The 24590-nt window shown below is 39.0% G+C and overlaps 1 protein-coding gene and 1 pseudogene across 1 annotated transcript in view; one reads left to right on the forward strand and one right to left on the reverse strand.

Annotated features, from left to right (window-relative positions):
* The window catches only part of CEP97 (centrosomal protein 97kDa), a 44221-nt gene extending 20191 nt beyond the window's left edge, over positions 1–24030 (reverse strand). The window contains exons 1-6 of the mRNA XM_006890008.1: positions 23988–24030; positions 20179–20321; positions 18177–18335; positions 16455–16556; positions 13449–13562; positions 12640–12806 (exon numbers count right to left, since the gene is read on the reverse strand). Of these exons, the coding sequence (XP_006890070.1) occupies positions 12640–12806; positions 13449–13562; positions 16455–16556; positions 18177–18335; positions 20179–20321; positions 23988–24030 (728 nt within the window). The remainder of the gene's footprint in view (positions 1–12639; positions 12807–13448; positions 13563–16454; positions 16557–18176; positions 18336–20178; positions 20322–23987) is intronic.
* Positions 7611–8693, forward strand: LOC102860119 (annotated as a pseudogene).
* Positions 24031–24590: the final 560 nt, after the last annotated feature.

The raw sequence follows: 24590 nt of genomic DNA on the forward strand, positions 1-24590 counted from the left end.
TGTTCTAAAACAGGGCAGACATGGGGCGATTGGAGAGGAAATGGAGAAGGGGGGACAGATAATAAACACTTAATTGGAAGAGACGAGGTGAAGAACTGTCTGAAAGGAATATTATACATTTTATGTATGAGAAGAGTTTGGAACAAGGGAGGCACTGAGAGGTAGACGAGAGGGAGGGAAGGAGGAAATGTGCAATAATGAATAAATTTTTAAAAATAAAGTGAACTGAGGGGTTGGGATGAAAATGTATAAAAATGAATGACTGAAAAGCCAACTTCTGTAAACTTTCATTAAAATCACAATAAAAAGTTTAAAGGATCCTTTTCTGGTTAATGAGCACGATGTCTGGGTGTTTAAGCCTTTTGTATAACATGAGCCAACCTTAAACCTTGTTATGATGTCAGCACATTACCAGTCAGATGTGAAAAAAAAAAATTAAAGGGAAAAAGAAAACAATACTATATATAATAGCCCAAAAAGGTTAAAATACCTAAAAATAAATATACCTAGGAATATAAAAGACATAGTGCACAAGGAAAGCTATTATACACTACTACAAGAAATAAAAAGAATCTACATAAATTGAAAAGTATTCCAAATCATGAATCAGAAGCTGCAACATTGTGGAAATGTCAATACTACCCAAAGAAATCTATAGATAAAATGTAATTCCTACCCAAATTCAAGTAGTATCCATTAATGAAATGGGAAAGCTGTCAACTTTACATGCGAAGGAAAGAGGTCCCAAACAGTCAAAGCGTTCTGAAGAAGAATTAAGTGGGAGGGCTCTGTGGCACAATGAATTAAAGAATATGGCCCTTCTAATCAAAGCCTTCCTTTGTTACATATTGTAAATTCTAGCCTAAAGAGATAAAATGTGTGCTTAAAACATCACTTGAGAACAAGTTTGTAAATGAGAAAGTATTAAGGTAGGATGTACCTTGAATCCCCACCCTACTAAAAGATACGATGTCTCAACCCCTAGTTCTCTTGGGGGTATGATTTATATAGAGGAATGCTCTCAGAAAGCTAGATCCCTGTGTACTCTGGACACTGAATCTAACCTTATCCAGCAGCTCCAGGATGCAAGAGCTGAATGCCAACAGCCATGTGCACTGGCCTCTATCATCCATAACTTTGTGAGCCACTTTTCAGATGGTTTTTGAGTTTCTGAGAGATTTTCCAGCAAGTTATACTACACAAAGACATAGATGGGAGCAAAAAAACTGAGGGGAAGAAGTATAATAAATTATGGAACAGCATAGTAATTCAGATAAATAATTATCAACTGCAACTAAAAATGTACAAGTAACAGAAAATAACCTAGATAATTAGGATCCACTAAAAATTAACTTATGTTTATCAAAAAACCTTTCCAAAAGTTAAAAACAAGGAGAACCTGACTCAAAAAGACTCTTTAAAGAGAAGACTCGAAAACAATCTTTAGCAACAACATACCTGATAAAGGTACAGTCTCTAAACATTGAAAAATTCAACAACTCAAAAAATAATCCAAACAAAAAATGAACCTTGAAGTAAACAACACAACTCACTGAAGATTATACCACCATAGCTCCCTACAGAATTTATAGTCACATATATACATATATATATAAAATATATATAATTTTATACATTACCACCAAACTTAAGAGACACTGTTCACAGCATAAGAAATTGTCAGCAGCTCACATATTTGGAATCACTGAAGCCAAGAAAACTTCAGATACAAGCTGTCAGATTAAGGGTTGGACAAGGAATGATAAATGCTGAAGGGATTCGGTAGAAGTGAAGGGGTATCCTGGTGGAGGGTGGAGATGGGAAATAAGTGGGTCAAGGCACTGGGCCAAGGGCAGGGACAACACTGTAACTAATGGTTAACTCCACAATGAGGGATTTATCATTCACTGTTCTATAAATTGCTTGTCTGTCAGATACTCCTAAATCAGAACATTCATATTAAGACAGACTAGGAAGAAGGATTGGCCATCCACTTCTGAAATAGCAGGCCTCTGAAAACCCTATGTATAACGCAACACACATAGACGAACAGAAAGGGCAACTGAGGCTGAGCTTTCAGGTATGGAAATACAAAGGAAGAGGAACAGTTGTAAGCAGACACTAGTGATTGGAACATGGAATGTGAGAACCATGAATGTAGGAAAATTAGACATTGTTAAGAAAGAAATAGAACACATAAATATAGACGTACTAGACATTGGAGAGATGAGATGGACCGGCATGGGGCATTTTGAGTCAGACGACCATATGCTATATTACTCCGGAGATGAAAAGGCGAGGAAAAATGGAGTTGCTTTCATAGTTAAAAAAATAATTTCTAGATCTGTCTTGAAGTACAACATCGTGAGTGACAGATTAATATCCATACGTGTACAAAAAGTCCAGTGAATACTACTACTATCATTCAGATATATGCACCAACAACCAGAGCCAAAGAAGAAGAAATAGATGATTTCTAACAACTTTTACAGTTGGAGATCAATCGAACATGCAATCAAGATGCTTTGATAATAATGGGTGACTGGAATGCAAAAGTTGGGAACCGAGAAGGAGACTCAGTAGTTGGGAAACATGGACTTGGTGAGAGAAATGAAGCTGGAGATAGAATGATTTAATTTTGCACAATCAATGACCTATTCATTGCAAATATGTTTTAAAAGAAGCATAAACACAGGTTATATACATGGATTTCACCTGATGGTATGCACAGGAATCAGATCGATTATATCTGTGGAAAAAACCACTGGAGAAGCTCAATATCAGCTGTGAAAACAAGGCCAGGAGCTGATTGTGGAACAGACCACAAGCTACTCATATGCAAGCTCAAGCTGAGGCTGAGGAAAATTACACCAAATTCATGGGAACCAAAATACGACTTTGAGTTCATCTCACCTGAATTTTAGAACCATCTCAGGAACATTTGAGGTCTTGAACACTAACTAATGGGCGAAGACCTAATGAGTTGTGGGAGGATGTCAAATGTATCATCCAGGAACAGTGCAGACAGTCATTACAAAGACAGAAGAGGAAGAAAAGACCAAAATGGATGTCTGGAGCACAGAGAAGCCAAAGCACAAGGAAGAATTCAAGATATTAAAGAGCTGAACATAAGATTCCAAAGGGCAGCACAGGATGACAAAGCAAAATATTACAATGAAATGTGCAAGGAGCTGGAGTCGGAAAATCAAAAGGGCCAAACTCGCTCAGCACTTCTTAAGCTCAAGGAACCGAAGAACAAATTTAAACTTCAAGTTGCTATCATCAGGATGCTTTAGGCAGAATATTAAATGAGCCAGGAGGTATTAAAAGAAGATGGAAGGAATATACTGAGTCATTGTTTCAAAAGGAATTCGCAGATACAGAAGAATTTAATGAAATCATATATGAGCAAGAGCCTATGGTCATGAAGGAAGAAGTTCAAGCGACTTTGAAGGAAATAACAAAAAATAAGGCCCCAGGAATAGATGGTATACCAATTGATGCATTTCAGCTAACAGATGCTGCCCTGGATGTGCTCACCAAGTTGTGCCAAGAAATCTGGAGAACCACCACTTGGCCACTGACTGGAAGAGATCTATATTTGTTCCCATCCCTAAGAAGGGTGACCCAACAGAGTAGGGAAACTATAGAACAATATCATTGATTTCACAAACAAGCAAGATTCTACGGAAGATTATCCAAAAACGACTGGAACAGAACATTAGCAGAGAAATGCCAGAAGTCCAGACTGGGTTTAGAAGGGGTCATGGTCCTAGGGATATTGTAGCTGATGTTAGATGGATCTTAGTTGAAAGCAGGGAATACCAGAAGAATGTCTATCTGAGTTTCACTTATTATGCAAAGGTGTTTGACTGTGTGGATCATAACAAACTGTGACTGACTTTGAGAAGAATGGGAATCTGAGAATACTTAATCAAGCTAATGTGAAACCTATACTTGGACCAAGAGGCAGTCATCAGAACAGAGCAAGGAGACACTGCATGGTTCAAAACTAGGAAAGGCGTATGCCAGGGATGTGTCCTGTCTCCACACTTTTTCAACCTGTATGCAGAACAGATTATCCGAGAGGCTGGGCTCCATGAGGTTAAGTGTGGCGTCAGGATTGGTGGAAGATCTATTAGCAATCTGCGTTATGCAGATGACACAACCCTGCTCGCTGAAACTGAGGATGACCTGAAATGCTTGCTGCAGAGGGTCAAGGACTGCAGCCTTCAGTATGCATTGAAGTTCAATGTCAAGAAAACAAAGATTCTCACCACTGGGCCAATTGGCAGCATCAGGATGGATAGTGAAGAGATTGAGATTGTTAACAACTTTAGTATGCTTGGCTCCACGGTCAACACCAGTAGTCAGGAAATCAAAAAGCATATTGCGACAGGAAAGTCTGCTGTTAGGGACCTCTCCAGGGTACTGAAGAGCCGTGGTTTCACTCTGGAGACTAAGTGTGTCTGATACAGGCCATGGACTTTGCAATCACTTGTTATGCATCAGAAAGTTGGACAATGACTAAGGAGGATAGAAGGAGAATTGATGCCTTTGAGTTGTGGTTCAGGAGAAGAGTACTGAATGTACTCTGGACTGCCAAGAAAACAAACAGATTCTTCCTAGAGAGGGTTAAACCAGGCTGTTCCTTGGAGGCAAGGATTCTGAGGCTTCGTCTGACATACTTTGGACATGCTGTAAGGAGGGAGAGGTCCTTGGAGAGGGACATCATGCTTGGTAGGGTGGAGGGGTGGCGCAGGAGGGGAATGCCCTCTATGAGGTAGATTGATTCAGTGACTGGGGTAATCGGGATGGGTGTGTCAGAGACATTGTGATTGGCACAGGACAGAGCAGAGTTTAAGGCTGTTGTATACAGGGGTCACTATGAGCTGCAAGCAACTCGACGGCACATAACAACAACCACGTGTGTGTGTGTGCGTATATGTAGATGTAACATATTTTATATATTGTAATATATTTTATATAATGATTCGATGGCACATAACAACAATATAGTGGTGCCAAGAGTGTCGACTGTGGAGCCAAGCAAACTAAAGCTGTGAACAATCTCAATTTCTTCACCATCCATCCTGATGCTGCCAATTGGCCCAGTGCTGAGAATCTTTGTCTTCTTGATGTTAAGCTTTAATCCATATTGAACACTACAATCCTTGACCTTCTGCAGCAAGCACTTCAGGTCTTCTTAGTTTCTATCATTCAAATTTATGCACTAATAACTAAAGCCAAAGAGAAGGAAATAGATGATTTCTACCAACTTTTGCAATCAGAAATCAACGGAAGATGTAACCAAGATGCATGAATAATGATGAATGACTAGAATACAAAGATTGGGAACCAGGAAGAAGGATCAGTAGTTGGAAAACAGGGACTTGGTGACAGAAATGAGGCTGGGGATAGAATGATAAAATTCTGTACAATCCATGATATATTCACAGCAAATACCGTTTATGAGAAACATACAAGCAGGCTATACACATGGATTTCACCTGATGGGATGCACGGGAATCAGATCGATTACATCTGTGGAAAGAACCACTGGAGACCTTCAATATCAGCAGTGAAAACTAGGCCAGGTGCTGATTGTGAAACAGACCATCAGCTAATCATATGCAAGTTCAAATCAAAGCTAAAGAAGGTTAAATCATATTCATGGGAATCAATTTTTTATCTTGAGTCTATCCTCCAACTCAGGAATAGGTTTGAGGCCTTGAACACTAATGAAAAAAGACCAGATGAGCTGTGGGAAGATATCAATAATATTGTTCATGAAGAACGCAAAAAGTAATTACAAAGAAGGAAGAAGAAGAAAAGACCAAAATGGATGTCAGAAGAGACTCTGAATATTAGACTAGAGAACTAGGAATCCAAAGTAAAGGCAAGAAATTGAGAAGTTAAGGAGCGGAATAGAAGATTTCAAAGGTCAGCTTAGGAAGACAAGGCAAAGAAGCCAGGAAATTAAAAGACGTATTGTGATGGGAAAGTCTGCTGTTAGGACCTCTCCAAAGTTCTGAAGAGCAATGGTGTCTCTCTAGAGAATAAGGTGTGTCTGATACAAGCCATGATCTTTGCAATGACTTGTTATGCATCAGAGAGTTGGACAGTGACTAAGGAGGACAGAAGAATTGATGCCTTTGAGCTGTGGTGCTGGAGAAGAGTATTGAGGGTACCAAGGACTGCTAGGAAAACAGATTCATCCTGGAAAGGGTTAAACTGGGCAGCTCCTTGGAGGCAAGGATTCTGAAGCTCTGTCTAACATACTTTGGACATGTTGTAAGGAGGGACCGGTCCTTGGAGAGGGGCATCATGCTTGGTAGGGTGGAGGGGTGGCGCAGGAGGGGAAGGCCCTCTATGAGGTGAATTGATTCAGTGACTGGGGTAACCGGGATGGGTGTGTCAGAGACATTGTGATTGGCACAGGACAGAGCAGAGTATAAGGCTGTTGTATACAGGGTCGCTATGAGTCACAAGGGACTTGACGACACATAACAACAACAACATGTAAGGAGTTAGAGTAAGAAATTCAAAAGGGCAAAACTTACTCAGCATTTCTTACGCTGAAGGAACTGAAGAAAAAAATTCAAGACATTAAGTTGAAATGCTTAAGGATGCTTTGAGCAGAATACTGAATGATTCAGGTAGCATTAAAAGAACATGGAAGAGTGCGATCTGGTGGCCTATGGCAAGAAGCTGCACTGCAATTCCAGAGGTGCCTTGTTCGATTCCATCAGATGCTCTGCTGGAGAAGGAGGGACAATCTCCTCCTGTTCCAGTCAGATCTGATTTGACGGTACGTGCACAAAAAATAATACATTTAAAAAAAAAAAACATGGAAAGAGTATAGAGTTCTTGTACCAAAAAGAATTGGCTACCACAGAAGAATTTCAAGAAACTACGTATGATCAAGAGGCAATGGTGATGAAGGAAGAAATTTAGGCTGCTCTGAAGGACTTGGCAAAATAAAGACCCAGGAATTGATGGAATATCAATTGACGTATTTCGATAAACATATTTTGACCTGGTTGTGCTCACTAAGTTGTACCAAGAAATCTCGAGGGCAACTAAGTGTGGAAATTATCAAACAATATCACTAATAAGGCTGTGATTCCTTTGTATCAAAATAATTTCAGTATGAACTTGTTATGATCACTGGACATCTGAAAGTTTTTTTATTATTTCTTCATTAAGGTACTCTCCTTAAATCCTGTTAAATAAAGGGTTATCTTCATGTTTATTGTGGTAGAACGAAATAAATGCACTTACATAATTTAAATACTTTAATATATTCACATTTTTAGTAAAAAATATCTACAATTTGAATATTAAAAAATTCTACTTTTGTTAATTTTGCTTGTGCTGGAAGCTCAGGAAAGGAACCATTGTTACTAGTTGTTTTTGTTGTTATGTGTCATCGCATTGCCTGTAACTCATAGCAATCCTATGTATAATAGCTCTGAAGCCTGCCCTATCCTGAACCAGTTTCGTTGACCCCAACACACCTACCACCATTACCAGAGTTACTTTGTCAATCCATTTCATCCAGTATCATCTTCTCCTGTGCTGTCCCTCCTCCCTTCAAAGTATGATGTCCTATTGTCCGGCTACACAATGCTATTGAAGGGAGCATCCAGCTTTCTAGGGCACTAGAAACTCTGACAGGCGCCCTGTTCCAGAGACCTCCACTTATTGCTGCGGTCAAGAGGCAGCTCCGTGTCCGGACCATCTATGAGAGCAAAATGATAGAGTATGATCCTGAGAGGAGGTTAGGAATCTTTTGGGTGAGCTGTGAGGCTGGCACCTACATTCAGACACTGTGTGTGCACCTTGGTTTGTTACTGGGAGTTGGAGGTCAGATGCAGGAACTTCGGAGGGTTCGTTCTGGAGTTATGAGTGAAAAGGACCATATGGTGACAATGCATGATGTTCTGGATGCCCAGTGGCTGTATGATAATCACAAAGATGAGAGCTACTTGCGGCGCATTATTTTCCCTCTGGAAAAGCTCTTGACGTCCCACAAAAGGCTGGTTATGAAAGACAGTGCAGTGAACGCCATCTGCTATGGAGCGAAGATCTTGCTTCCTGGTGTCCTTCGGTATGAGGATGGCATTGAGGTCAACCAGGAGATCGTAGTTATCACCACCAAAGGGGAGGCCATTTGCATAGCTATTGCATTAATGACCACAGCTGTGATCGCCACCTGTGACCATGGAGTAGTAGCTAAGATCAAGAGAGTGATCATGGAGAGAGATACATACCCTTGGAAGTGGGGTTTAGGTCCAAAGGCAAGTGAGAAGAAGAAGATGATCAAGCAGGGCCTTTTGGACAAGCATGGCAAGCCCACAGACAGCACCCCCACTGCGTGGACACAGGAATATGTTGACTACAGAGATTCTGTGAAAGAAGAGGTGGTGGAAACTGTGGAGGTTCCACAGATAGCTGTGGCAACTCTAGGAATCACAAAACGGAAGCGAGAAAGTGAGAGTGAAAGCGACAAAGAGGCCTCTCTAGCTGTTCTACAGTTGATCAAGAAGGAAAAGAAGAAGAGTAAAAAGGACAAAAAGGCCAAATCTGCTCTAGAGAGTGAAGACAAGCCTGGAGATATGGACAGTGACACTACCAAAAAGAAGAAAAAGAAGAAGAAAGCAAAAGAAGCAAAAATAGGTTCTGAATAGTGATGGCTGCTTTGAGAATTTTGTCCAGCTGGGAGAAGAGTGAAATGCCTTATTGAGAAAACATAAGTCCTTGTGTTGTTGAGGGAATGGAGGTCTGTGGCTGCCACTTGAGACTATGGTGATGTTACCTGTTGTGTTCAGCCCATCTCGTCCTGTTTTAAGGACCTGGATGACGTGGCAGGTTGGACCTTACAGATTTCACTGGTGGTTAAGGTTGAAGACCTTCAGCCACAAGACTACCCAGCAAATGTCCACATCAGTTTTTTTAATTAACATTTTAACCTGAATGAAACCAAGTATGAAATAAAGCCTTGACCAGGCAACACAAAAATACCCCACCAAATAGTCTACTGGTTAAACATTTTCCCTGGTGTCATGATGCCAGTGGTTGGTTCTTGTGCGGGCCTAGCCAGGAAGGACTGCGGGTGCTCCCTTCAGATCTCTATTTGAGCAACTCTCGTGTCTGATTGTCCTTTTGGGTTTCTCGAGAGCTTAGATAGCATTTTTCCACTGAACCAGTTTGCCAAAACTGATCTTGTTGGTTGGTTTTGTGTTAGCAAGACAACTGCGACTCAGCAACTGTGTACAGTAGCTCTGAACCCTGCTCTATCCTGAGCCAATCTATCTCTGACACCTGCCCCACATTTCCCAGTCACTGTTAATCCATCTCATCCAGGGTCCCTCCTGACAACATGCCTAACATATGTGAGACAGAGCTTCAAAATCCTAGCATCCAAGGGAAGCTTGGTTTCATCCTCTCCAAGACAGACTTATTCTCTTGGCAGTCCAAGATATGTTCATGACTCTTCTCCAGCACCACAATGCAAAGGCATCGATTCTTCAGTCATCTTTAGTCATTGTCTAGCTCTCTGATGCATAACAAGTAATTGCAAAGACCATGGCCTGGATCAGGTGCACCTTAATCTCTAGACTGACATTGTTACTCTTCAGCACTTTGGAAAGGTCCCTGGCTTATAGGTTTTCTTAAAGCATCTTCTTTTTATTTCCTGACTGCTGGTGCCAAGAGTATCGATTGTGGATCCCAATAAAATGTAATTGTTAATCCCAGTCTTCATCGTAATGCTGCCAGTTGGCCTGGTGGAGAGAATATTTGTTTTCTTGATACTGAGCTTCGGTCCATATTGAAGATTGCAGTCATTGACTTGCAGCAAGAGCTTTGGGTCTTCCTCAGTTTTGGAAAGCAAGGTAGTGTTACCAGTGTAACACAGTTTGTTGATGAGCCTCCAGTCCTGATACAGCATCCCTCATAAAGTCCAGTCTTGCCAATGTTATGTTCTGCATACAGATTGAAAATGTACTAGTCCATTTATTCCAGTCGTCATGCACATGAAAAAATATTTTGTTTTTTTTGTTCAGTAACTACACAGAATTGGTTACAAGTGCTTTTTCACAATGCTTGGACACTTCTCACAGGTAGTGGTAGTTGTGGCTCATAGTGACCCTGGTAAAAGGAAAGGAGACTGCCTAGATCGGTGCCATCTCAGAGCTGAGATTTTGAGTCTTGTTGGGTCATGCACACCATAATATTAAAAGTAAGATCTTCCACTGTAAACTGTTAAAGAGTCTTAAAACAGATTTAGCCCAATGCAGTGTGTGTTTAGAAATTCCCCACCCCACCCCCCCCGCTTCCATGGGTTGGTTTTGGGGTCTTTTTTTAAAAACAGCTTATTGGTAATAATGTGCTAAATGTAATGTTGCAGCAAGTAATTTGCTTATCTCAGATGTTCAGTTGCAGAAACAATTTATAAAGGCAATAATGAAAATTATTGTTAAATCAAAACCAGTTAAGTCTTTGAAATGGAGCATTGTTTGAGCCATGGATTACCCATGCTTCCTTTCAGATGGTTCTGTTTCTGCACAGTCTTCATGTACTTTCAAAAGGATGTCTTAAGGGAGAAAGGAGTGGTGTAATTTTCATTAAAGTTTACTTGTTACATTTTGTAAAAAAAAAAAAACAAAAAAACAAAGTATGATGTCCTTCTCCAAGGACTGATTCCTTGTAGCCAAATGCTCAAAATATGTGAGAGAGAGCTTCAAAATCCTTGCTTTTACTCTTGGCAGTCCATGAGGACTCTTCTCCAGCACCAAAATGCAAAGGTAATGATTCTTCTTCTGTAGTCCTTAGTCACTGTCCTCCTCTGTGATGCATAGCAAGTAATTGCAAAGATCATGGCCGGGATCAAGCATACCAGAGTCTCTAGACTGACGCTGTTACTCAGTATTCTGGAGAGTTCCCTGACAGCAGATAAAAAAATAGCTACCTAGCATATTTAAGGATTTGTTAAGAAATCTTGCCCTAGTGGCAAGAAACTGTGTTGCAATCCCAACGGCATGTGATTCAGTTCGAATCCACTGGCTGCTCTGGGGAAAAAGGATGGGCAACCTTCTTCACTGTGATCTTCCTGCCTTTGAAAACTCTCTGGAGGGTCAACTATGAGTTGGTTTTGACTCAAAATCACACAACAACAACAAGATATTGGATGGGAAGCTGTGATGGCTTAGCATTGCTAATGCAAAGAATATGATTCAAATCCACAAGCTGCTCCATGGGATATGCTATATACTGCCTCTGAAAACCCAAATAGCAGCTCAGCTATGGGTAGGGTCTGACTCAACAGTACACACAACAACATATTGCATAGTATTATATGTCATATATCTCACATAGTATGTTGTTGTTTAAAAAGTATAAGCAGTACCATGTAATACATAGGGAGCTCTGGTGGCTTAATGGTAAGGAGTTATGACGCCAACTCAAAGACAACTGGTTCAAATCTAACAGCTGCTCCACATGAAAAAAAAGGTAAACTTCCTCCTGTGCAATTAACTGCCTCTGAAAATTCACTGGAGGTTCAGCTATGAGTTGGTTCCACCTCGACAGTACACAACAATGTACATTAACTAATTCTCCCAAAACTGTTGCCACTGAGTGGATTCACACTTAGGCACTGACTCATGGGACAAACTAAAATTGCACAAAAGGGTTTCTAAAGCTGAAAATCTCTATAATAGAGACAGATTGCATCATCTTTTTCAAACATCCAATCTTTTCATTAGTAGCTATGTGTTTTAACACTGCACCACCACTAGGGCTCCTCTAATACTCACAACACCCTCGAAAGTTAGGTATTATTATCCACACTTTACAAATGAGAAAAGTAAGGCACGGAGAAGCCACACAGTCAACAGGTAATAGGGAAAGGTGTGAAGCCTTTGTCACCACAATATGAAAATGCTTCCAGGCCTACTCACATAAAAAAATCCAACAATATATCTTCTTTGGAATTCTATATATATTTTCCCACATAGTTGTTGTTCTAAAAGGCAGCTGGGTTCTCAGGCACTATGATAATGTCATTTGTTAGCTGCCCTCAAGTCAAAACTGACTCATAGTGGATCCTCTGGCACATTTTCACAGGCAGTAAATTGAATGAGACTGCCGATCCTTCTCCCATCAAGCAAGTTGGTGGATTTGAACTATGTACCTCTGGCATCAATGCCCTGCTTCTTATCATTGGCCATCAGAGCTCCCTAGATACTATGATACACAACCTGATGGGTTGTAAGATTTTGTAGAATGGCCTGAGACAATAAGCAGCATCTACGACATGGTTCTTATGCAAAAATGTATTTCAAGTCATAAATAACTAATTAACAAAAATATTTTTAGAAACAAAACTATTGTGGTTGAGCAATAAGTTATACACACCAGCCCGAACTTGGGGAAGTGGTATTTCTTTCTTAACCTTTTTGGAAAGGACAGAAAATCCTAAACAATGAGCATATAGTTCACAACTATATTCACAATCTTAATTTTAAAATACACATTTAAAAATATTCCATTTATATATCTGCAGTAAACCAAAAAGGATTCATTCAGTAAGACTCTGATGAATGTGACGTTAAAGGAAGAAGTCATAGTCACCTTTCCTTCTGAGAAATCACATATCCATCCAGTACCCTGAGGTTTAAGCACCAGCTGACGATATATGGCCGATAGTCAAACCCTGGAATGGAAGGTGTTGCCATTACGCAAGGATTGTTCATGATTGACAACTGTTCCAATTCAGTTAAGGGTGCCAAGAAAGAGATCTGGAACAAAGAATAACTTTGTTGAACCAAATGAACTACTCAGTGTCAAGCACAGGGCTTCCGCTGATTTTGTCAGTATCTGACAATATAACAATCCCTTCTTGTTATGCAAAGTGGCAAGTAACACTCTTCTATTATCCGCTGACTTTTCAAAATTCCAACAATGTGGCCATCTGTTCTTACTGCACAAAGTCCCTTAGAAAGTACCAGTCCTAATTTGTAGCACAGAAAATCTACTTTAAAAACATAATAGCAACCAAGAAAAGGTAGACATGGTGTCTAATTAGCCCTTTTAGCACAGATGTCCCTTTACCACTAATTATCTCCCAACGCAATGGTAATTGCAGCACTGCAAATAAAATCAAGTTTAATGACACACTGACATTAAGAAAAAGTAAAAAAAAAAAAAATAACCGTTTAGCTTAAAGTGGGTTTTTTCCTCCAAACTCCTGGTAACCTTTTTTTCAGTGCTGAGTCTGAAAATGAGCTTAAAACATTCTCTTGAGAAAAACAAACAAAAAGAACAAATAAAGTAAAAAAAGAAAAAAAGGAGAAGAAGAAAAAACCCCACCTAAACATTCTCTTGAGCCCTCCCTAGGCTATCCAGGTTCCTTGATCCCATAGAATGCCCCCAAATTTTACCTCGTTTAAGTCTCGAATTTCATTTTCTGCCAAGGAAAGTATAGCTAGATTTCTGGGTAGATAAGCTGGTGCCACTCTGAGAGAGGTGATGATGTTTCCATGTAAAAGCAGAGTCTTGAATATAAAAATAGGGAGAATTACAGATAAAAATATTACAAATAAATTGATCTATTTTAACAGTATCTAAGATGTGTCAAGAAGACAGAAGGAATGTTTTATTTTCTCTCTCACTGCAGAAATAGTAAAAGTGGTTAATATTATAGGAGTCGTAAGCAGCTTTTGATCCTCTCTCTGCTTCTCTCTCATAGCATCCTATGGCCAGGAAAATTTAGAGACTGTCCAATGAACACGTTTGGTACAGCAACCAGCATGTTGTAAGATTTATCAGATATTAAACAATACCAACCTCCTTCCTTATAAAAAAACCAAAATGGAGAATGAAAAAAAACTAAACAATCATGCACACAGTAAATTTTTCCAAAAATGACCCAACCCATAATTTGCAACAATATTGTTTTGGAAGCTAAAAATTCAGGACAGATAGAATGTGCTCTCATCAGATGGAAATGATGCAAACTAAGTCAGCAACAACCAAAAATAAATCCAAGACTCCAAACTCACCAGAATTCTTATTAGATAATCATGCCTCCACTATTAAAAAAAAGGGGGAGGGTTCAATCACCATGAGTTCATTTGTATTCTCTTAGAATCTATTATCTCTCTACCAAAAAAAAAAAGTTCAATCACCTTTTGTTAATTTGCATCCTCTTAGCATCTATTAATATACTATTTGTCTACATCAAATTGCTTAGAATAATTGTTGTTGTAAATGATTTCTACTAAAAATATGAGACAAACAGTGCTAAGATACTGCTTCCAAGATTTAATGAGTCCTTTTGGTGCTAATAATAGCCAAAGAAGCAAAATACTGAAAAAACCCTACCCATGTTTCAGGATTGGGCATGTTCTGGAAGGTCCTAGAAAGAGAGAGAGTCTCAAGGAACTGAAGTGATATGGTGACCATAACAATGGGCCGGAACATATCAGAGATTGTGAGAATGGTACAGGATAGTTGACTTGATGGTACCTAATAACAGTAACATGTCTCTTGAAACTATGATTCAAACTACCACTTATTTGAGTACAGGAATATTCCCCTCCATAAAAGTGCTATATGCTACATTAAAGTAAAATTCATTTTCATAATGTAACAATATTAAAAATAATTCTGAGTGTCAAAAAACTGAGTCAAAATCAGGAATGGTGACTCTCTACCTCACCAACAGGATATATACAATTTAACATGATCAGCTCATACAAGGCTACATCTGTTAATTGAAACAAGTCAATTGGTATCCCATTGATTCTGGGGCCTTATTTTTTTGCCAGTGCCTTAAATGCAGCTTCCACTTCCTCTTTCATTCCTATTGGCTCGTGTTCATATGGTATTTCCTGAAATTTTTCAGTGTCAATCAGTTCTTTTGGCGCAGTGATTCTGTGGATTCCTTCATCTTCTTTTGATACTTCTGGGTTATTTAATATATTGCCCATATTGTTGTTGTTGTTGTTGTTGTTATGTGCTATTGAGTCACCTATGACTCAGAGCAACCCTATGTACAACAGCTCTGAACCCTGCTCTATCTTGACAGGGTGGTATTCTCTCTCCATACCTATTCAATCCATATGCTGAGCAAATTATCTGAGAAGCTGGACTCTATGAATGTGGAATGAGGATTAGAGGGAGATTCATCAGTAATCTGCATTATGTACATGATACAATCTTGCTTGCTGAAAGTGAGGTAGACTTGAAGCACTTGTTGCAGAAGACCAAGGAATGCAGTCTTCAGTATGGATTGCATCTCAATGTCAAGAAAACAAAGATTCCTACCACTGGATCAATAGGCAACATCATGATGGATGGAGAATAGATTGAACTGTCAACAACTTTTATCTTAGTTGGACCCACAATTAACACCCTTGGTACCAGCAGTTAGAAAATAAGGAGATGCACTGCACTGGGAAAGTCTGCAGTTAGGGAACTGTCCAAATTACTGAGGAGTAATGACATCAGTTTGAGGACTAAGGCACATCTCATTCAGGCCATGGTTTTTCTGATCACGTGCTACACAACTGAGAACTGGACAATGAACTGGGATGACAGAAGAAGAATTGATGCCTTTGAGCTCTGGTTTTGGAAGAGAGTATTGAACATCCCATGGACTGCCGAAAGTATGAACCAATACGTCTTGGAGAGGGAATGGCAGAGTGCTTTTGGAGGCAAAGATAATGAAGCTTTGGCTCACTTACTTTGGGCATGTTGCTAGGAGGGGCTATTCCTTGGAAAGAGACATGATGCAAGGAAGGCTGGAGGGTCAGTGAAGGAGAGGAAGATCCTCAACCAGGTGGATTGATGTGATGACTGCCACAATGGGCTCTTATGTGTCAGAAAGTGTGAAGATGGCACAGGATAGAACAGAGTTCAGATCTGTTGTTCATAGGGTTGCTATGAGTCACACTTGACTCAACGGCGCCTAACAACAACTACTTGTAGAAGCATCAAGGGAATTTCATTATGTTCAGAGGATAGGATCAGAGAGAAAACAATGACTAGTTTTTCATTAAATAATTATTCTAAAAACTATCAACAAAAAGTTTTATACTTAACATCTAATAAACCAAGAAAATTTGTACCATACTAAAAACACAACTTGTTCTTCATACAAGGAGCTCTAATGTCCTAGACCATAGGGAGCTGCACTGCTAACCTAAAGGTCACACATCTCTGGCTGTCTGAACACCTACAGCTCTGTGGGAGAAATATAAGCAATCTCCTCCCATGTGGTTTATGGCCTCTGACAGCATGCTGGAGGGTCAGCAATGAGTCGATTGTGACTCAAGGGCATTGAGTTTGGAGCTGCCGGGCTGTGTTCAGGCCAATCAAATAATTTATTTCTTGATGTCTAGATATTAAATTTTTAAAATGTCATGACCAGAAAAGAGACTTACCTTCAGGGATACCAATTTTGATAGATCACCTATCTGGGGTATGTTATTGTCTGATAAGTCGAGGTGCTGTAGCACTGTACAGCTATTGATCTGCTCCATGGCCTACAGCAAGAAAAAAATTTTATCAGAATGCATACAGAAAATCAAAGTATAAAATTTTTCCCTATTATTTGTACCTAAAACATTGTCCTGTCTCCTTTCTTTATTACTCAAAGCAAAAAAGCTAGGTTTAACAAAAGAAAGAAGAGGTAGTATTAACATAAGGGGATAAACTGGTCCACAGGCTTTTACCTTTATCATCATTTAACAAGAAGGTCAATGAATTCATATTACCTCAGTTATTTACAACTTGAAATTTTAGTGATGACACATAACATTTTGTATAGCAGAGAGTTTACCGGTTACAAGTGAAATCCTCAGACTGCCTGAATTTATAGCATATCTCTCTACAAGGTCCTGGCTGTGTTACTATGCACAAGTTACTTAACTTCTCTGGGCATAATAACTATATCTACATCACAGGATATTCTGAAATTGAAAGAGTTAATATAGCTAAGGTGCTAATATTATCTAGCACAACTTAAGTGGTCAATAAAAGATAGCTACTATTATCACTTAATAAAGTTCCTTTACCTTGTATATTAAAATAGCAAGACAATTATTAATTTACCCAAAATTATACAACTACATTATACATTAACTATTTAGAATAGTATAGTCTCCCTTCTAACATGTTAGTCTAACACATGATGTCCTTTTATAAAGATTGATTCTTGATTTCTTAATTATACTATCTACAAACTCTAAACTCTATAAATGTACAGAAATTATAATAGTTATAGAACAGAGTTCTGTACAGAAATAATGTTATTTACAGTTCAGATCTTTCATGCAAAACTTACTCGCAGTTGTATTCCATTTGATGACACTTAACCACTGCTAAATGAAACTAGTGCTTTTATATCTGGAGAAATACTCCTCCACTTTGCACATCAATTCTTTGTCAATGTGCTTTATGAAGTAACCTGGGTTTGCTGTTATGCTGAACCTTGTACCATGGGGATATCAAATACCAGAATGGTTTTCAAATGTGGACAGTGTTTGATGGAGCTCCCATTTGTAAAGCAGGTTTGGAAGCAGAAGTGGCATCCACTTCCTTAACCACATGCCTCTGGAAACTCTATGAACTTGGAGAAATGACGATAGTTACAGAAAGGCATTAGGTCTTTTGTTCAGAGTCACTATGAGTTGAGCTCGACTCAACAGCAGTCAACAACTACACCACAATACTACATATTTATAAATTTCTTTTAAAGCTTGTTATTAAAGATTATCCTTGAAGAGTGAGAATAATTCCACTGTTTATTTACTTTTTTCTTTTTCTGTTACCAGTAGATAAAGCAATTTTATTTCCTCTCTCTCATTGCCATCAAGTCAGAACCAACTCATAGTTAATCCTACTGTAAGTTTTCAGAAGCTGTAAATCACACGAGAAGAGAATGTTCATCTTTCTCCTGTTGAGGAGTTAGTGAATTCAAATCACTTAGTAACACAACTCCTAACCCACTAGATCACTAGAGTTCTCTACCTGTCTTACAAAAACACTGTAAGTTCTGCATATACAAAGTACTACAGATACTCTATACTTTCTATTTATTTCTATCCTGTGTGAATTTCTCTTATAGAGAAGGGAATACTATTATAATTTTAAAAAAAAATCACCTTGAGATTATTTCCTGCCAGATTGAGCCACTCCAAATGTACCAGTTCCTTGAGTCCTTCCACATAGCCAATACTATTATGAGGCAAATTTAACACCCGGAGTTGGGTCAGTTTGGCCACACCCATCATCCTCACCAGCCGATTATTAGCCACTGACAACTGTAGAAAGGAAACATCTCATTATTCTGGAGAATAAAATGTGTATCTTGCTGTCATATTTCATTTAAATATTTTCTTTAAATGGCCAACCACATCCAAATAAACAAATCAAATGTATATTTTCACACAGATTGTCTAAATATTCTACAACGTACACATAATGTACTCATTAGGGGTTGTTTTGCTGTTGTTGCTAAGCAAAAAGAAATCAGACAAGACTAAGTAATCAGACCTTCCTCAAGCATGTAAGAGAAGATATTTTCAACACAGCAACATGTGCAGCAACATAATCTACACCAAGAACAATGTCCTTTATTCTCAAGACTGAGAGCAAAGTTAAACACACACTAAAAAAAATCCCACTGCCATCAAATTGATTCATACTCTTGGCAACTCTTAACATAGGCCCCACAAACATCTTCTTTTTTTAAATTTTATTTTATTATTTTTTGTGCATGTACCGTCAAATCAGATCTGACTGGTACAGGAGGAAATTATCCCTCCTTCTCCAGCAAAGCATCTGGTGGATTTGAACCGTGTACCTTTGGGATTGCAGTACAGCTTCTTGCCACTAGGCCACCAGAGCTCCCCAAACATCTTCTTTAAAAAAAAAATTTATTATTATTAATTTTAATGAAAATTGACAGAGACTTTGGATTTCCATTCATTCACTGTTGCACTTTTCTCCCTGACCACCCCTCACCACCAGTACACTCTTCTCTTTGAAAAGTAAAAGAAAAATTCTTTCATTGTTTTACAATCCCTCCCCCCAAGGTCCACTCCACTATGCAGCCTTCGTTCTGGACTCCTGTCACGACAAAAAATATCTAATCACATATCCCTTTTAAACAGTTTTCTCCCTCATCTGTTTCAATGCAGTATACATTATTGAACCCATCTTTCTCAGTCTCCCCTAATCCTGATGTCAGTTCTGTTTTACAACAGTGGCACTATGCAATATTTGTTCCTGTGTGATTGAGATATTTCACTTAGCATAATGTCCTCCAGGCTCACCCATTTTGAATAATATTGCATGAGTTCCTTGTTTTTCAATGCAACATAGTATTCCATTGTGTGAATACACCACAGCTTCCCTACCCATTCGTTTGTTGATGGGCACTTAGGTTGTTTCCAACTCCCTGCTATTATGAACAAAGCCACGAAAAACAACATGGGTGTGCATATATCTGCCTGAGTGGCAGTTATGGTCTCTTTGGGATATATTCCTAGTAGTGGAATTAAATGGGTTAGTGAGTTAAATGGTATCTCTATTTGTAACTTTTTGAGAAAGCACCACACCACCTTCCACAGTAGTTGCACCATTTTACACTTCCACCAACAGTGAGTAAGTGTTCCAGTTTCTCCAGAACCTCTCCAGCATTTGTTGCTTGCTGTTCTGTTAAATTTTGCTATTCTGGGGTGGCGAGGCGGTGGCGTTCTGCGCGCGACCTTCAGCGCTCTTGGCCGACTGGCTTGGCGTGCTAGCCCAGGTTCCCCTCGACGCACACCGCGCGTGCCCCTGTCCCCACCAACCCCCCCCAAAAAAAAAAAAAAATTTTGCTATTCTTAGTGGGGTGAAATGATATCTTACAAACATTTTGATGAATGAATTCTTTACCCCTATCATGAGTTAAAAGGTTATCTTAGCTGCCTGGCATTTTGCCTGCAACCAAATGTATTCTTTTTAAATAACACTTCTTCCTCTAGTATAAGTGCTGCATGCATGTTTTCATTTTCATGAGAAACTTTTAGGTAAAAATTTAAGTCAAAATTTACTGCTATTTTGTTTTCTGATTTTAGTTTAATAATCCTGTGTGCTCTTGCCCCAAATAATATTACTTACCTGGATTAATCGTCTGCATTTTTCAAGATTTTCCAGTTTAATAATCTGGTTTTTATCCAAAATCAAAGTATGAATATCAGCTTCACAGGGTAAATTTGGACCTAATTTCTGTAGTCCTTGGCCTGACCAATTGACCACTGATCCTTAAAAAAGAAGGGAAATTAGTGGAAAACACAAAGAAATACAATAGCTGAAGACAGAATGAAATTATACTCCAATTTTAAAATCAATATGTTTAAACTTAGAAAACACTGCCATTGGTGGTGGTGATGGTGTGTCATCTGGCAAATTCCAGTCAATATGAGTGAATACACTGAAGCTTAACAAATATAAAGTAAACCAATACTGAGTTCTAAGAGACCACATAATGAAATAATTCACTTTTCCTCAGAAATACAGCTAAATTTGTGATTTGATTTTCTGCTCAAGTTTCTCAAATAACTTTGGTCACACTGACACATGAGCTATTGCACACATATTTTAGGACTAAGTAAAAATAACTTTCTAAAATATGGAACAATGTATAAAGATCAACCTTATGTATAACCTAACTTTTAGTATATTATCAAGTATCCAACTATTTTGAAAATTATAGCTCAGTTCTCTCAGAAAAATAGAGTCAAGAAAAAGCCTGCTAGCTTTTTCCTTTACAATGGTCATCATTGCCCAGGGCCCCAAGAAAACTTGGAGTTATGGGATCTAAGCACTGATGCTCAACAAACTAAAAGGGCTTTTTGTTTCTTGTCCCCACAGTCTGAGAGAATGTATTCCCTTTAGAACATGCCTCAGGAATAAGCTCAAATATATACTGACTGGAAATAAGGTAAAGAAAATATGCACGGAGCATTTCATCAGAGTTGACAGCAAAGTTCATACATCACAAATACTGCTGGTTTCACAGACTTCTTCAGCACTGAGAATACACGTGAACATTTCTGCCTGATCTATAACACTAAGGGTGGTTTTGCTGTATAATGGCTGAAGAAGCAAAGTATAGCACAGTGAGGAAGATATTGTAGGTACAAAGGGAATCCCACACCTGATGACTCATGATGCTCGAACCATCAGTTACCTAGATCCTCTCATCAAGGTGAACAACACAGTAGTGATTAATTTAGCTGCTGGCAAGATAACAGACTTCATCAAATTCAATGCTGACAATGTGTGATTGGTGATGGGGTGGAGCAAATCACCAATGGTAATTAGTGGAGCAAATCTTGGCCATGTTGGTGTGATCATCAACAGAGAAAGACATTCAGGTTCTTTTGATGTTGCTCATGTGAATCTTTGGCTTCCTTTCCTTCACACATGTAACTCATCCTTGCCCTTGCCATAGGCAACTGCAAGAAGCATTTGTGGCTGCCATGGGAGACTACTTTTCAAAGAATCGAGAAAAGAAAAATGTATGTACCTATGAGTTAATTAAATGGATTAATAAAATAAGCAATAAAAATCAGTGATTTTTACTGCTTCATTAAAAAAAAAAAGACAAAGAATGGTAACTAGAAGCTTTTACTAAGCAAAAGTCCAAGCAGCTTTCTTTCTGTTTCATAAACGCCTTTGCACAAGCAGAGTTAAAAATGCTTTCCTGGGGAGCTCTGGTGGCCTAGTGGCAAGAAGCTGTACTGCAATCCCTAAGGTACACGGTTTGAATCCAGCAGATGCTCTGCCAGAGAAGGAGGGACAATTTCCTCCTGCACCAGTCAGATCTGATTTGACGGTACATGCACAAAAAATAATAAAATAAAATAGAAAATTTAAAAAAATGCTTTCCTTTCACAGCTGGATGACAATACAAATTATGGTCCAAAAGAAAACAATTTCAGACTGAAATAGGGTGCTGAAAATCACAAGTCATTATTATATTGAAATGTTTACTTAGTCTTAGATTTCTTTTCTTTGTATTTGTAGGCCTGTTCCAAAACTATCGTAAAAAAAAAAGTAGTCCTTAAAATGTAAAAAAATTTTGTATATTAGAGCAAAACATCTGTTTAACTTTATTTATATATTAAAAATAAAGTTAGAAGATATTATCTAAATATTCTATAATATAAACATTGTTGTTGTTCATATGCTTTAATCATTCAAATACTTTTGTTTTCTTAAGCATATTTTATTCTAAAAATATCACTGTTTTTTTCTGAAGACTTTTGTCTCATTATGACTATTATTAGTCACCATAAAACTGCAAACTTCGTCAAAGTTGCATTTAACTAGGTACTTTTACAACTTAAAAAATTAGTTCATTCATCTCTAAAATAGAGATATTATACCTGTTTCATTAATATGTGTATCAAAACTAATTTTTTTAATTCTTTTGCTATTTTAATATCCCAGCACACAACATTCAGTAAAGCATTTAATATAACGAAATAGATATTAAAATACTGACTTCACCAGGTACCCCATAGTGATTATCTTGATCATGATCTTTGGGGTTCATTTGCCTACTCTATAAAATGGGGATAACAGTACGTACATTATAATGTTGCTCTACACAGAAAATTAGATAATGTAAGAAAAGCACTTGGCACATCATCTAGTTCATAAAAAAATACATTCTATAAATGTTAACAGTTATGACTGTCAGTAGGAGTTCTGGTGGCCTAGCTCTTAAAGAGTCGCTAACTCAAAGGCCATGCTTGTCTTGCAGTTCGAATCCTCCAACAGCTCTGGAAGAAAGATGGGTATTGCCTTCTGTGAGATTTCGTTTGGAGACTCAACGGAGGCTCATCTATGCGAGAATGAGATGATTGTCAGTAAACTGCCTAAGTGGGCAGAGAGGTGGTGCTTAATAGAATCAGGCATCAGAAGTGGCCTGAGAACAGCCAATTTCAAATTTATACCTAGATGAGTACTGCAAGGAAATAACTACACTGGATTACTCTCGTCAGGGTTTCAACCTTTTTCCAAGCCCAATGGCATTCAGCATATGGGGGATCCAAGGGGCTCCTAAGAATCTACAAAAGCCATATACACACAATTCCAAGGCGTTTGACAGACCTCTTAGAACTCAAAGCATCACCTCCCCTCCCCCAAAGAATTTAAAGGTCCAAATTAATGAGCTCCCCGGTCTAAAAAGTGGAACTGGCTTCTACTCCCAGGGCCAGTCCCTAGATCAAACGACTATTGTGCAGCCTCGGAACCGTAACCAAAACAAAGGAGCTCAGTTCACGCCCCGTGCCCCACAGAGGTACCTCCTGACCACAGAACATTCATACCCTAGGCTCTGCTGAGCGGCCAATTCCAACCTCAGGACCTATAAAGTAGAACATGGGGTGCATGTGAAGTAGAACTGTGGGCTAGGGATAATCCCCCAAAATTTGATCACAGCCACCGGCAACTTCCATGGAGGGGTTCAATGTCAGTGTTTAATGGCAGGTGTTTAAGGTAGACTTTCCTGAATATTTTAGGAACCCAGGGGAAAGTGGCGGCAAAAAAACAGGAGGTCCTGCAAATCTGACTTAGTCTCCCGAAACACAAGGCAAACGTCCAGAAAAAGACACCACAGTCCGAAACAGAGACCAGCCAGCCTAGGGAGCGCGGGCGCCCGAGCGCTGAGTAGCGCGAAGGCCCTTGGGGCCTGTAGTCCTTCATCTGATCGTTAGCAGGTAGGCCGGAGAACTGGACTGCGCCTAAAGACTACAATTCCCAGAGGTCAGCGCGCCTCGCGACGCCCACAGTCTCGCATCAAAAGAACTGGTCCAGAACTGTACCCCTAAATCCAGGCTTCCTCTTTCCACGGGGCAACTTTTTAAAACCACCTTCGTGGAGTAAAGCTTGAGACCCAGAGGTAGAGAGCGCCTTACCTTCTCCGGGCGGCAAAGCCGCGTCGACGCGCGCCACCGCCATACTTCCCGCTTGCTAATAATACCAGGCAACCGTCCTCCAGCTGCTCTTGTGTAGGTTGTAGTCAGGATGAGGAAGCCTGAAACTACAACTCCCAGGATGCCCAGCATCCGGACAACCTAATTGGCTCCTTAATCGTAATGAAGTAAAAGGAGATTTAGAAACTGACCTGAAATGAGCTCGGGAACACTGTTCAACTAATTCATTTATCAGATGAACAAACTGATAGTCATTTCATGCCTCTTTTTTTAGATGTTCGCAAAGTTAGACATTTTTATCAGTGAGATGATTATTAAGATGCTACTTAGAGTGAATTTAAGAGCTCTTATCTAGAAGTCTTCTGGGAAAGATTTATGCTGTGATAGTGAAATAGGTACAGTTTATAATAATTTAGTTAAATAAAAAGATTGCAAGCATTTTCCCCTTTCCCTGTGATTCTTTTTTAATAGAAATTTTTTTTTATTTTACACTGCTTTTCTTAAAAAATTCGTATACATTGTTTTTCACACCGGATCTTTCCCCTCTTCTTCCTTCCTTCCTTTCCTTCCTTCCTTCCTTCCTTC

This window comes from Elephantulus edwardii, unplaced genomic scaffold (genome assembly GCF_000299155.1).
Source record: "Elephantulus edwardii isolate Elephantulus edwardi_28Jun2011 unplaced genomic scaffold, EleEdw1.0 scaffold00085, whole genome shotgun sequence".
NCBI lineage: Eukaryota > Metazoa > Chordata > Mammalia > Macroscelidea > Macroscelididae > Elephantulus > Elephantulus edwardii.